This window comes from Mastigoproctus giganteus, chromosome 3 (genome assembly GCF_048544385.1).
Source record: "Mastigoproctus giganteus isolate SK-2022 chromosome 3, ASM4854438v1, whole genome shotgun sequence".
In the NCBI taxonomy this organism is placed as follows: Eukaryota; Metazoa; Arthropoda; class Arachnida; order Uropygi; family Thelyphonidae; genus Mastigoproctus; species Mastigoproctus giganteus.
Window position 1 is genome coordinate 41901213 of NC_143577.1, and position 14921 is coordinate 41916133.

The 14921-nt window shown below is 35.9% G+C and overlaps 1 protein-coding gene across 1 annotated transcript in view; it reads right to left on the reverse strand.

The window, feature by feature from the left end:
- LOC150087903 (hemicentin-1-like) overlaps positions 1-14921 on the reverse strand; it is a 1496027-nt gene that overhangs the window by 948084 nt on the left and 533022 nt on the right. Inside the window, exon 32 of the mRNA XM_090369959.1 lies at positions 4287-4655. Within this exon, the coding sequence (XP_090226085.1) occupies positions 4287-4655 (369 nt within the window). The remainder of the gene's footprint in view (positions 1-4286; positions 4656-14921) is intronic.

Here is a 14921-nt window from a genome sequence, read left to right on the forward strand (position 1 = left end):
GCAAAAGTAGGCAAAGCCTAGGGGCCCATAAACAGATGCAAGTATTGGCCACCACTACAATGGTAGGGCCTATAGACAGATGCAACATGTAATTAAAATATTTTCTCTTCTGCTCTTCAAGAATGATACATCTAGAAATAAGGAAGGAATTCTTCTTATACCTTATTGCCAAAACATAACAAATCCAAGTGGCCGCAGTCTTTATTTTGCTTTTACAAATGCAACTTTGTATTGTGATCAGACATCTGTTCAGTTACTGTATGTGTATGCATCATATCATGTGGTGTTCGGGATTCCCCAACTTCACAAGAGGGCAGCGGGGACCTCTTGTCATCTCAGAGACCTAAAGGACTCACGTATATGAATTGAAATTGATTCATTTCAATTCAAGCTAGTTCAAGTCATTATCAAAACAGTAACTGACATACAAAAATGTATTTGTTTATTATTTCTATTTGTATTTAAAATATAAAGTTTCAAATTAAATTAATAAAATTTTTAGTTAAAAATGGATGAAAAGAAAAAGGGAAAGAATGGAGCCCAAAAAAGAACAACGAAGAAAGAAAAAGAACAGTCAATAAATAACCTAAATTAGATAATTAATTTACAAAACTCAGTAATGAATTATGTCCAGAAGAAGGTAAAGAAAATACCAGTATTGAATCGGAAAATGTGGAAAAAAATGCTGCTGGTGTAAATACATCGCGGCTCATTTAAATCAAGCAGGTTCATCAAACTAAAACAATTCAACAATCATAGATATGCCTTCATTGGAAATTAGTGTTGAATGCCTGCACCATTTATTCCTTCAAATGATCTTGGAGAATACGTGGACATCAACATTTCCAATGAAACAAAAAAGAAATGTTATAAGTTTGTCACCCCAGAGACCTAAAGGACCATTTCCAAGGGATCCTGAACAACAAAATAGAAGTTTTAGTGAAATGTACTACTATTCTACTTCAATGTATGGTCCAGTTCCTCGTTTGTGGCTGTGCTACTCAAGAATTTTAGATGCTGCATATTGCCAACCATGCTGGCTGTTTTCAATATTAAAAATCAGTAGTGTTCCAGACTATGAGATTGGAAAAGTCTATCTTTTTGGATGCAGTTTGAGAAATTTGGATAAAGTTGAGAAACAATGTTGAGAAACTCACAGTGTTTCTCAACATTGTATTGAGGCATGTGCTATACATGAAATGTGGCAAAAGAATGCAATGATTGATAAAGATCTTGAGGAACAAGTAAGATACAGATCCTCATTTTGGAAAATGGTACTAGAACGGTTATTTCGGATAACGCTTATGTTGGCTAAAAATTCTTTAGCATTTCGCGGTCATCAGGAAGGATTTTCAGAAGATTACAATGGCAATTTTTTATCGCAAGTCCATTTACTTTCCTACTATGATGACGTAATGAAACAAATTATTAATAAGCCATTTGGTTCAATAACTTATTTAAGCCCCACTATCCAAAATGAGTTAATAGAATGTTTAGGTGCCAAATTAACAAAAGAATTAATACTCAAAATTAATTCAGCACCATTCTATTAATCAATTTTAGATACTACTCAAGATCTCACAAAAAAAAGATCAAGTGTTATTGTACAACATGTTCACATAATTCATGATGAAAATGAAAAATCCAAAGATTTTGAAATTTGTGAAACGTTTTTAGGATTCTATGACATGAATGATCATTCAGCAGAAATGATGACAGATAATATAATGAAAATATTACACAAACTAAATATTCCCATTGAAAAATGTTATGGTCAGGGATATGATGGGGCTAATGCCATGAGTGGGTTTAAAATGGTATGCAGTCATGCATTAAAAGGATCCAATCAAATGCAGAGTACATTCATTGTGCAAGTCACAATTTAAATATAGTTATTAATGATAGCGTAAATTGTTGTAATAACATTTCATCATTTTTTGACATTCTTCAAAATTTGTATAATTTTTTTGGAAATAGTACAAAAAGATGGGATCTTCTTTCTAAATTTACTGGGGAATTTGAAGTTACATTAAAAAAAACTCAACCCTACTCACTGGTCTGGTAGATTACAGTCTATAACAGCTGTGAAAGTTCATTTTGTGGATATTATAAAAGCTTTGACAGAAATTAATTTTAAATAAACTAAAAAAGCAGACCGAGACGAAGCACTTAGAATAATGAAGCAAATGATGACATTTGATTTTATTTTCATTTGTATATTTTTGAATAACTTGATGCGTGAAATTAATCATGCTTAAAAAAATCAGCAGAAGCATGATATAGACCTTGACGAACGTACTTCTTTATTGGATTGTGTCAGTAAAAATTTACAAAACATTCTAAATTCATACGAACAAAATAAATATGAATCTGAGCAAACTGCCAAGGAATTAGGGGTAGTTCCCAAATTTGAAGACAAACGACAACATACAACTAAAAGACAGTATGATGAATTAGCTTCAGATTTTTTTTTTTAAATTAGAGAACAGTTTTTTAAAAATCAGTGTTTTTTAATGTTTTAGACAAAATTACATAATACAAATAAAAAATCATGTAAAAAGTATGAATTTAATAAAAAATTATTTTGCAATACTAGAACCGAAAAAAATATGTCAAATGCTGATATATTGAGTGTGAAAATCTCATAAAAAAGTATTCATCTGTACTCTCTCCCCAACTGCTGATTCAATATTGTAATTTAATCACACTTATTAAACAAGATTTATCAGTAGACAATTTTTTTTATTTGTTAATTTGAAAATATAGTGCCCTAGAAAGTGACTTTTCAGAAATTTTTACTTTATTTGTTATTTTTTACCCTGCCATGTCAACTACCTCTACTGAAAGATCATTTAGTAAATTATGAATAATAAAAGATTATAAAATAAATGCTAACGGTCAAAGTAGAGTGTGCAATCTTGCAATGTTGGCTATTGAGCATAAATATGCCAGTAAAATGGATTTAAAAGATATTATTAATGATTTCACAAATGTAAAAGCGAGAAAAGTAACATTTTAACTTTTTTCGAAAATTTATTAGTTATAGTATAATTTTTTATGTTTGTCAAATTGTATTTAATAAGCAGTATCATATTGTAATATTAATTTTCATGTTTTTGATGTTTGAAAAATTATAAAGAAATCATAAATAAAATACATATTTATGTTATTAAAATGATTCAACATTTTTTTTATCATCATCATCATCATGAACTTGGTCCGGCTTAGGTATTTTAAGACCTGTTCCATTGTAGCTCTTGGAGGTGGTCTTGATCTCTCCATCGTTGTCTTGTTCAACCAACATCTCTCTTGCCTGTAGGTTTGTAGTTAAAGGCTAATTTTGGGATCCGGTCTGGGTTCATTCTTTCTATGTGGCTGATCCATTTTTCCTGATACCGTTTTATGTCATTTACTATGTTATCTACTTTTAATTTCTCATGGATATCTAATTTATTTGGTGGTCTAGTCTTGTAAAGCCTAATAATGGTCTTAAAAATCTCATTTGTGCTGCTTCTAGTTTGTGTGCATATTTCTTATTTATGACCCAAGTCTCACAGCTGTAAAAGAGGGCTGGTTTTGAAGTGATCTTGTGGAGTCGTAATTTTGTTTCATTGTCATTTGTTTTCCAAAGTGGCGTTTAATCATTCCATTCACTTTATTATATTTCTGTAGTTTAGTGTGGATGTCTTTCCCTTCATTTCATATTAAATTTCCCAAATAGGTGAAGTCAGATATTTGTTCTATTATTTTTATATAGTCAGATATTTGTTCATTTTTTTTATATTATACCTAATTAAAATTTATTTTAATAAAAATAAGTGGCCCAAAATAATTTCTTGCCTAAGGGCCCAAAATACTTAGCTATGCCACTGCATCCTTGCATGCTATAATAATTCAATCTGGTGGACTTGGATCTCTGCACTAATGATCAGAGATCATTAGTGCAGAGATCTGTATGTAATGCAATAATGATCTCTGATCATTAGTGCATTACATACAGAACATTATATTCTGATGTGTTCCAGAATACAATGTTATATATGTTGCCTGTAACTGTTTAATTTTCATTATGTATACATGAAAACATTTTTGAAATGGCTGTAACAGGATCTGCCATTTCTGTTTTTGACTTTAACATATTCAATATTAGTGAATAAAGGAATATATGTTCTTTATATATTCCTTTATTCTATATATAAAGAATACTAATTATAACTGTTGACATACTATACCAGAACTATTTAAGGATTATATTAATACTGTTTGTAAAATACAAACTTTTTTACCTAAAACATCTAAGTTAAAATCTTTCTCTGTTGTTCCAGCAGTATTACTTGCAATACATGTGTAATGGCCACCATCCTCTGTTTTCACAGGAGCAATTTGTAACAACTGTCCTTCATAGAGAATCTGAAAACCCTGTTTACTATTTGATTCAAGTACCTGACCATCTTTAAGCCAAAGAATTGTTGGTTCAGGATGTCCATCAACATGACATTCTAAAGCAGCTGTTCCATTTTCAACAGCTTTAATGAGTTTATCATCCAGTTCATCCTCATCATCCTCATCCTCATCATCATAGTCATCGTCTAAATCACTGCCATCAGGTTTCTTTAATAAGGCCAATTGATTGTACTGTACAATTCGAGGAGGAACTAACAAAACAAAATAAAAAATAAATTTTAACAAAAATCTGAGCAAAAATTAAATAAAACTAGAATGCTGAGTGAAAAGCATGATGAAGGAATTAAAAATTAAAATTAGATCCAATTAAATTAATAATGCTTCAATCTGTATTTTGAAAATGACAATTTGTTTAGTAACTGACAAAAATAAAATCAAAACATTAACAAGTCAATTCAAGATACTAAATATAACTTCTGTCAGATGGAGATGAAAGTAAATTGTTCCTTTTTACTTTCATTCTGTAATCTATAGAAAATTTCTCAAATTTCTAAATTTAAGAAATGCATTCTATAAATAAATTTTTATACTCCAATCTATTATAAACTGCTACACCTAATCTACGTTTATTATTTGAAAATGTAGATAGCAGAGGGAAACACATACTGTAAGATTTCAAGACAATTTGTACATAAACGAATATGTTATTTGAAGCAATCTCCAAAAACATATATACAGCAGGCCCCCATTATAACGCGGTTTGCTTTACGCTGATTCGCTATAATGCTGTTCTTATATTATAACCCGTATCTGACTATAACACTGTCACAGATCATTATAATGCTCTTTTACAGATTGCATTTTTGGCATATTTAACGAAATCGTTTCATTTGATGGAGTCGACAGCTCGAAAATGAATAGCAAAACAGCATTAAAACGTTTCCCATGCCGACTTGAGAAATTTTCCCACACTCAGTGAAATTTTCTTGTACGCTAATTTAATTGCAGTACAGTGACTTGTTACGTAGTTCCGAGATCAACATTTTAAAAAATGATCAAGTATATTGCTTGTAATATTTGCGTTATATGCATTTATCCGAAGTCCAGTCATCACTCAGTACCATATTATACATCATGCGAAATGGACAGTTTACTCGAACATTGTATCATAATTAATGCAACCAATGCAGTTACATTTTCAAAGAGTTAATAATGGCCGATAAGAATGAAAAAGCAACAATGTCTGAGCACAGTACAAAGACTATAAATGTAAGAAAAAGACTGAATTTGAAAATTAAATTAGACACTTTGAAGCGAATTGATTCCGGTCTAAGACAAGCGGATGTGTGCCATAATTTAGGACTTGCAAGGTTAACTGTATTTTAGCATCAAATCAGCTCATACACCAACCATAAGAATAAGTATTTACTGTAACTAAAATATTTACAAATTAAAATAAAATAAATATTTACAAAAACTGCTATTACATTAAATTAAATTATATACATGTTAAAAACATTAAAACTGTGATAAAATCCTTGAGATAAAATACACTAAAATAAACCGGATTAAAAGCGATAAAAATCTCTGGAGCTTTCGGAAGCATCGGCTTCCTTCCTCAGCAGTAACAAAACGTCCATATATAACAGGCTCACGGTACTTATACACATGGTGCAGTCGGCGCATGGTCTGAACTGGAAGTGGAAATAGCTCGGGAACGTGTTAAGCAAAACCATTCATCCGTACTTAGGATGATAGTTTCAAACAGAGGATGCATACGCATACCTCTGTCCCTATTCATAATATTGTGGTCGGATGAACAGATTCGTAGGCTCTTGAGCCATTTACGGTTCCAGAACCCATGCGCTCGATCCACAATAACCGCATCCTCTGGGGAGATTTGATGCTGCTTCTCCCAAAAATGTTCGGCCACAGCAGACTTATTGTAATCAGCGGTTTTTATAGCATTTGCATGCTCCCCCAGACAATCCTTGAGCCGTCGTTTTGTCTCGCCCACATAACATTCCCCACAATAAGGCATTTTATCCTGTATACTACTCCACTACTCAGGTCCTTTGCTATTGGGTCTTTTACCTGACACAACACTGTGTGCAACCTCCGCCCGGGAAGCTGCACACAGCATGTTTTATAACCCCGCAAAACTCTAGCGAGATGCTCAGTAACGCCCGGATAGTAAGGAATGTATGCGGTAGCCACAGGAACAAACGGTTCCTGACAGTTAGACTCTATTCCTCTACTAAACCTGTCTATAATCCTCTGGGGGTATCCGCATTTTCTAAGGTCTGCTGTGACTCGTCTAATTTCACATTCTTTGTCCTCAGAGGTAGTGCAGTGTGACCCGGCTCTATCTAGTAGAGCTTTCACTACACTATTCTTATGCTGCCCAGCTTGTGCTGAACTATATTGTGGATCGAGCGCATGGGTTCTGGAACCGTAAATGGCTCAAGAGCCTACGAATCTGTTCATCCGACCACAATATTATGAATAGGGACAGAGGTATGCGTATGCATCCTCTGTTTGAAACTATCATCCTAAGTACGGATGAACGGTTTTGCTTAACACGTTCCCGAGCTATTTCTACTTCCGGTTCAGACCATGCGCCGACTGCACCATGTATATAAGTACCGTGAGCCTGTTATATATGGACGTGCTGTAGGAAGTTTTGTTACTGCTGAGAAAGGAAGCCGATGCTTCCAAAAGCTCCAGAGATTTTTATCGCTTTTAATCCGGTTTATTTTAGTGTATTTTATCTCAAGTATTTTATCACAGTTTTAATGTTTTTAACATGTATATAATTTAATTTAATATAATAGCAGTTTTTGTAAATATTTATTTTATTTTAATTTGTAAATATTTTAGTTACAGTAAATACTTATTCTTATGGTTGGTGTATGAGCTGATTTAATGCTAAAATATGAATTTGCCCAACCTCAGAGGCCTTTTTCAGGATAAAGTTTAACTGTAAGAACAATTATAAAAAAAAATAAAGAATTAATTTTAGCAGCGGGAAAGATAGCTGTTCCACTGCAAGCAACTAGGGCTAGGCCGGCTATTAGAATTGAAATGGAAAGACTTTAACTAATTTTATTGAAGATAATCTCCAATGCAGAATTCAGTTAAGTTAAATATTATTAAAAAAAAAAAAAAAAAAAGAGAGAAAGAGATTACCCAATATGATGATCTGAAGAAAACTCACCTAAACTTGTTAAAATTATTGAAGAGGGATATTATGCATTATACTGTACTTCTCAACAAGTTTTTAACATAGATGAAGCAGGACTTTTGTGGAAACGAATGCCTAAAAGAAGTTTCATATTGAAAGAATAAAAAAACATGCCAGGTTTCAAAGTGGCAAAGGATCAGTTGACTTTATTGTTGGGTGGTAATTAAACTGCAGGGGATTTAAAATTAATACCCCTTTTAGTTTATTTGGAAGAGGGCCAAAGTTCAACCCAAAATCGACACATTTTTCATGATTAAATCCATCAATTAAATTAAATCAGTTTAGAACAATTAAATTCATGATCTTAATTGGAATTTTAAGTTTCATTTTGATATGTAAGTAGTTACCACATAATTATATACGTATGTAATGCACAATATTTTATATGTACAAATATTTGAATATTAAATATTTTGACCAACATTGGTGCATCTTTTCACTACCGTTTATTATTGATTAGGAAATATCCTATGGCACCGACCGCAACTCACAAATACATATGTTACCTTATGGGAATGCAGTGCTCACTTAGCATGGATTCACTTAGCACTCTGTTTTCACGGAACAAATTTTCAGCGTTAAGCGGGGGTCACCGTATAAGTACAAAATTCTCCTGAGCACAAACTCAAAAAATGTATATACTTATGCACATGTGAAAGGGTTAGAGAAAAAAAGTCAAGAATATCAGGCTAGGTAGCAGATTACGAAGTGTGCAGACAAACAAATTTGAGCTCATTGGAAAGGATAAGTTTTTGGAAACTTTTACTGTCTTTTCCATTCTAGTGAGTATGGGCTAGGGTCCTGAGCTGGATATCACCATTTTCTCTTTCTTGGTGATTTCTCTCTCTCTCTCCAGTCTTGCACGTCTCCAGTCCGTGGGAACCTCTCCTGAGTCCAAGGATGCTCTCATAATTATGGCTAAGGGTTTGCTTAGTTGCTTTGCCGCCTCCTTTAATATAACTGGATAGATCCCATCCGCCCCAGGTGCCTTTCTTATGTTTAACTTCAACAATTTCTCCTCCACTGAGAGGGCGCTGACTCTATTTAAAAGTTACAGCTGACAGTTACAGGCTCCGCAAAAACGATAAGTGTTTGCCTTTTATTTACATGATTGTTGTTTTATATTGTACTTAATACGTAGTCATATAGTTATAGTTACGCTGGTTATTTTTTATTTTAATTTAGATAAAGGGTTTTTGTGGATTTTACTTACGATAGGTAAAACCGTTATTTTTGTTCGATTTTTGTAGCCATTGTTTTTGTATATAGGGAATTCAAAGTTTTTGTAGGGAATTCAAAGTTTTTAATTGAGGTAGCTAGGTAGCTCTAACGCATAATTATATAGTAATACGCTTCACTGTTTCTATTTCATAGTTTCTATTCAAATACTACTGACATTTAATTTATTGATTTTATTAATTTAAACTACCATGCCCCGAACTAGAGCAGCAAAGCAACGGGCACAAAGTGGCAGAAGTGTTGTGACTCGGGGGAGAACTGAGGGGGGCGATTCTCCAACGCGTCACAGCCTAAAAAAATGTACAACTTGTGAAATGTTTGCCGAACTCTCTGGAACGGAACATGATATTGCCATGGGGGATGTCTTTGTGTGTGCGCGATGTAAGGAGTGTAAGGAAATCAGGCGACAACTCAGCGTTGTTATGGGCCTATATGAGAGTTTGAAGGACAGGGTGGATGCCCTCGAAGGAAATAAATTGAGGGGCCCATCAAGCTCTCAGCTGCCCACATCAACGCCAGAGCGTGCACTTGGTCATCACGCAACACAGCGGCAACCCCCAAGGCAGAATGCGCTGGTCCCACAGGAACTATTAGTTGTTGGTGACTCTATTGTCAGGGAAACGGGGAACATGCTATGTAAAATGGATAGGTGGAACAGGACCAGGGTATGTCTGCCAGGGGCAAAGGTTGATGACGTTGTAGAGCGGATATCATCTTTCAAGGGCACAAAAGGTGATATAGTTGTACACGTTGGCACTAATGATATTAAGAGTAGGAGACCGGCAGAATTACTCAACAAGTACAGGTCACTGTTGAAAAAAAGCCGAGAATTAGGGTTGAATTTAAAAGTGTCTGCAATTCTGCCCAGACACGATAGGAGGGAGTATATGATGAGAGCCTTGTCGATCAATTCGGCCCTGGAAAGATTGTGCAAGGCTCAAGGGGTAGAATTTTTTTTCAGCCTGGACTGTACTTGTTAACAGGAGAGATTGCTTCTACAGGGATGGGATACACTTAAATAGAAAGGGTGCAAGAATATTTGCTGATGCTATAGAGGCAGTGTTAGGTGGGTCGGAAAACTGCTAGTTTGGGGGGATACAAAGACTAATAGTTTAACAGTAACCGCAGGCAGAGGTGAAGGTGATTCTTGCACAACTTCTATTAGAATAAGAAGCGACCTGGAGCGAGGGGTGTTGGGGGTTTCAGGGACGGATGGCAGTCATCCTGGAATAGTTGGGTATATGGGATGTGTTAGGGTAACGAGGAATAGGCATAGGAGCATGTATGCTTGCATGTATACCAATGCTAGAAGTATAGTAAATAAATTTGATGAATTTGAAGTGTTGGTCAAGACATCAAAGGCGGATATTGTTGGGATAGCAGAGACGTGGTGTCACAAAGATATAAGGAATGCAGAACTGGAATTTGGGGAGTACAATGTGTACAGAAAGGATAGACAGGACAGAAAGGGAGGAGGTGTTATGCTGTTAATTAAGAAAAACATAAAATCAAGAGAAGTGCATCCAGTTGATATAGATGGACAGTGCACTGTTGAGTCAGTTTGGTGTGACATAAGCACTGCAAAAGCAAAAATAAGAGTAGGAGTGTGTTATAGGCCTAATGACTCGAATGAGTACAATGAACAATTGTACAGAGAAATAGAGTGGGCCAGTAAATCAGAATGTCTTATAATGGGGGATTTTAACTTCCCAGATATTGACTGGAACTTGTGGGTTGGTCACTCACACACTAGTCAGACTTTTGTGGATTTATTGGATGATTGTTTTCTGCAGCAGCATGTTCGAGAGGCAACCAGAGAAAGTAATACTCTTGATCTGGTTATCAGCAGTGATCATTCGTGTATTAAGAATTTGCAGATAAAGGAACCACTAGGTGGCAGTGATCACAGTTAAAGTCACTGGTTAAAGATGCATTGCAGGATCATCTAGACAAGACTGCAGCAATAATTCAGACACAGCATGGGTTTGTTAAGGGAAAGTCTTGTCTGACAAATTTGATTGGTTATTATGATGTGGTCACAAAGGAACTGGATGCAAAAAATAATTTTGATATCATATACTTGGATTTCAGGAAAGCTTTTGACACTGTTGCGCATGGAAGACTACTGTACAAATTGGAGCAGAATGGTATTAAGGGTAAGTTGCTGCAATGGATAAAAGGATGGTTAAGTGGGAGAAGACAGAGGGTGGTAATCAATGGGTGCTGCTCTTCGTGGACTAATGTTATTAGTGGAGTCCCACAGGGTTCGGTGTTGGGGTCACTGTTGTTTTGTATATTTATCAATGATATTGATGAAGGTATATCAGGCTTAATGTCGAAGTTTGCAGATGACACGAAGGTTGGCAGGGTTGTTAATGACAGTAATGGCAGTGTGCTACTGCAACAGGATCTAGATAATTTGGGCAGATGGGCTAAGAAGTGGCAACTGAAGTTTAACCTTGACAAATGCAAAGTACTGTATATGGGTAGAAGTAACCCCAGAGAAACGTACCAACTGTGTGGTACTACACTTAAGGTGGTAGAAAATGAAAAAGACCTGGGAGTAATTGTGCAGTCAGATATGAAGTTTACTGAGCAATGTAGACAGGCTGCTAGGGCAGGTCATGGGGTTTTGTCAATGATATATAGGAATTTTGCTAGCAGGGAAAAGGAGGTGATTGTCCCTCTGTATAAGGCAATGGTCAGGCCACGTCTTGAGTACTGCATACAGGTCTGGAGGCCTCATTTTAGGAAGGATGTAGATTTGCTTGAGCGTGTACAGAGAAGAGCAACACGATTGGTGAGGGGAATGAAGGGATCCTCTTACCAAGAGAGGCTTAAGTTCTGCAAATTGCAGTGGCTGGAGACTAGGCACCTGCGCGGTGATCTGATTGAGGTCTATAAGGCCTTGAATGGGTTGAGCACGCTGAATTCTGATGGGATCCTCCCACTTGTTCAGAATACGAACCTACGGGGACATAAGTTCAAATTAAGAAAGGATAGATGTAGAATAGATGTGCGGAAATTTGCCTTTAGCCAGCGGGTTGTTAATTGCTGGAACAAACTTCCATCTGTCGTTGTGGAAGTTGATAGGTTAAATAAATTTAAGGAGGAACTGGACAGGCAATTGGAGGGTATGGTGTGATTTTTTTTTTTTTTTTTTTTTTGGCTGATGCTGCATAAGCTCCTACACTGCTTTCTTGCATCAAGTGCCACTACTACTACTACTACTACTACTACTACTACTACTACTACTACTACTACTACTACTACTACTCTCTCTCTCTCTCTCTCTCTCTCTCTCTCTCAGGGTAACTTGGGAATTTTTTTTTTTTTTGGCTGGTGCAACATAAGCCTCAGGCTTCCTAGTACCATATGGCTAATAATAATAATAATAATAATAATAATTAACATATTAAATTGCATTTAACATATTAAATTATGTTAATAATAATTAACACATTAAATTGACTAAGACTATTTAACATATTAAATAGTCTTATTCACTTTCATTAGCTTATTTTTAAATTTAGCAAGACAGATTCTGCAAGTTACAACTTATTATTTGTAGAGCTTCTGGATTGGTGTTTTGTCACAAATATCATAGCACGTAACTAGTATGGCAGTGGAATTGAAGGGATTTATTGTCCATTTATTACAACTCTCTGCCATCTTCCACTCATCCATCCCTTTATCCACTGCAGTAACTTGCCCCTAATGCCATACTGCTCCAATTTGTACAGCAGTCTTCCGTGTGCAACAGTATCATAAGCTTTCGTAAAATTCAAGTATATGATATCAAAATTATTTTTTGCATCCAGTTCCTTTGTGACCACATTGTAGTATGCAATCAAATTGGTCAGACAAGACTTCCCGTTAACAAACCCATTTTGTGTCTAAGCTATTACTGCAGTGTTGTCTAGGTAATCCGGTATCACCTCTTTAACCAGCCACTCCATTATTTTCCTCATAATAGAAGTTAAACAAACATGTCTATAATTATTTGTGTCACCGTTTGAATCCACTTTGTTGTTGTTGTTATTTGGTTTTTAGGAGCATTAGCAACTAAGGCCATATTGCTCCGGGATATGTGGTGGTCATTTCCTGACCTTTCCACATCCTCCGTATTTGGTGGTGACGGGCTCGAACCCCGGTCTAATCAAGAAGCGTGTGCTACACACTGCTGCTCCTTCCCACCTGGCTACGGAGGCGCCGATCCACTTTGTGAATTGAGGATACATTTGCACATCTCCAGTCCATGGGGATCTCCCATGACTTAAGGATGCTCTCATAATTATGGCTATGGGTTCGCTTACTTCCCATGCAGCCTTCTTCATTATAGCTGGATAGATTCCATCTGCCCCAGGTGCTTGTTTTATGTTTAACTTCAACAATTTCATCTCCACATTGCTCAGAGTTATTACAAAATCACTTAGCTCCCTGTTAGAGTTTAATAAACTTCTGGCATTCCCCTCCTTGAATAACTTCTCATGTGTGAATATAGATGCAAAATACTCATTCAGTTTGTCAGCTATCTGAGCAGGATCATCAATATCAAGTGGATTAATATGATTCATCTCCCCTTCCTTCTAGAGTTTACATAAGTAAAGAAGTCTTTGTTGTTTTTCTTTGCATCATTTACCAAGTATTTCTCGTAATGTCTTCACCTGCCTAACCTCCTTTGTGACTTGATTGCAGACTAGCTTATATCTGTTTTAGTCATCTGTGTCATCTGATAATTTATATGCATTCCATGCATTTTTCTTCTCTGCCAGGAGCCTCGTTTATTCATCCAACATCCATTTAGGCCTGAACCTTGAACAGTATTTCTTAGTTGGCATAAAACGCCTGGTAGCCTCCAAATTAAGTCCTGAAGGCTTATCAGTTGATTCCACTGCATAGAATTTAAACTGTCTAAGACCACTGTAGTCACCTTTACGAAAACAAAAATCCTTCCCTTTACCCTTGATGGTACTTACATCTTTAATTAAATTCCACATCAGTACACTTTGATCACTGTCACCTAGTGGTTTCTTTATCTGCAAATTCTTAATGCATGAATAATCACTGCTGATAATCGGATCAAGGCTATTTAGGTTATTATCAAGGTTATTCAGATCAAGGTTATTACTCCCTCTGGTTGCCCCTCCAACATGTTTCTGTAGAAAACAATCCTCCAATAAACCCACAAAAGTCTTGCTAGTGTGCAAGTGACCAACCCACAAGTTACAGTCAATATCTGGAAAGTTAAAAATCCCCCATTACAAGACATTCTGATTTACTGGCCCATTCTATTTCTCTGCACAACTGGTCATTGTACTCATCAGAGTCATTAGGCCTATAGCATACTCCTACTCTCATTTTCCCTTTCCCAGTGTTTATGTCACACCAAACTGACTCAACATTGCACTGTCCACCCGTGTCAACTGGATGCACTTCCTTAGATTTTATGTGTTTCTTAACTAACAGCATAACCCCTCCTCCCTTCCTACCCTGTCTCTCCTTTCTGTACACATTGTACTCCCCAAATTCCAAATCTGCACTGCTTATATCTGTGTGACATATACATGTCTCTGATATCCCAACAATATTTGCCTTTAATGCCTTGATCACCACTTGAAATTCATCAAATTTATTTACTATACTTCTCTTAGTTACCCTAACAGAGCCCATGTATTTATATGTTCCATGATGACTCCCAGCAGCTCTTGAAGTCTCCAGCAACTTGCTCTCTAGACTGCTGCTCATTACAATAGAAGCAGTGCAAGAATTACTTTCGCCTTCGCCTGCGGCCACCATTAATCTTTTAGTCTGTGAACCCCCCCAATCTAGCAGTTTATCCGACCCAACTAACACTGCAATTCTAAAATGAGCTAAAAATGGTATTGTTTTAATTATATCTCATATTGTGAATACCTTCACAGCTAGTTGCCATGATATTGTACTACTTTGAATTTGTAATGCTTCACGAATGGAGAAAACTATTGTTACTACTTCTTGGCAGATACCACCATCCAGAAGGCAACGTTTCAGG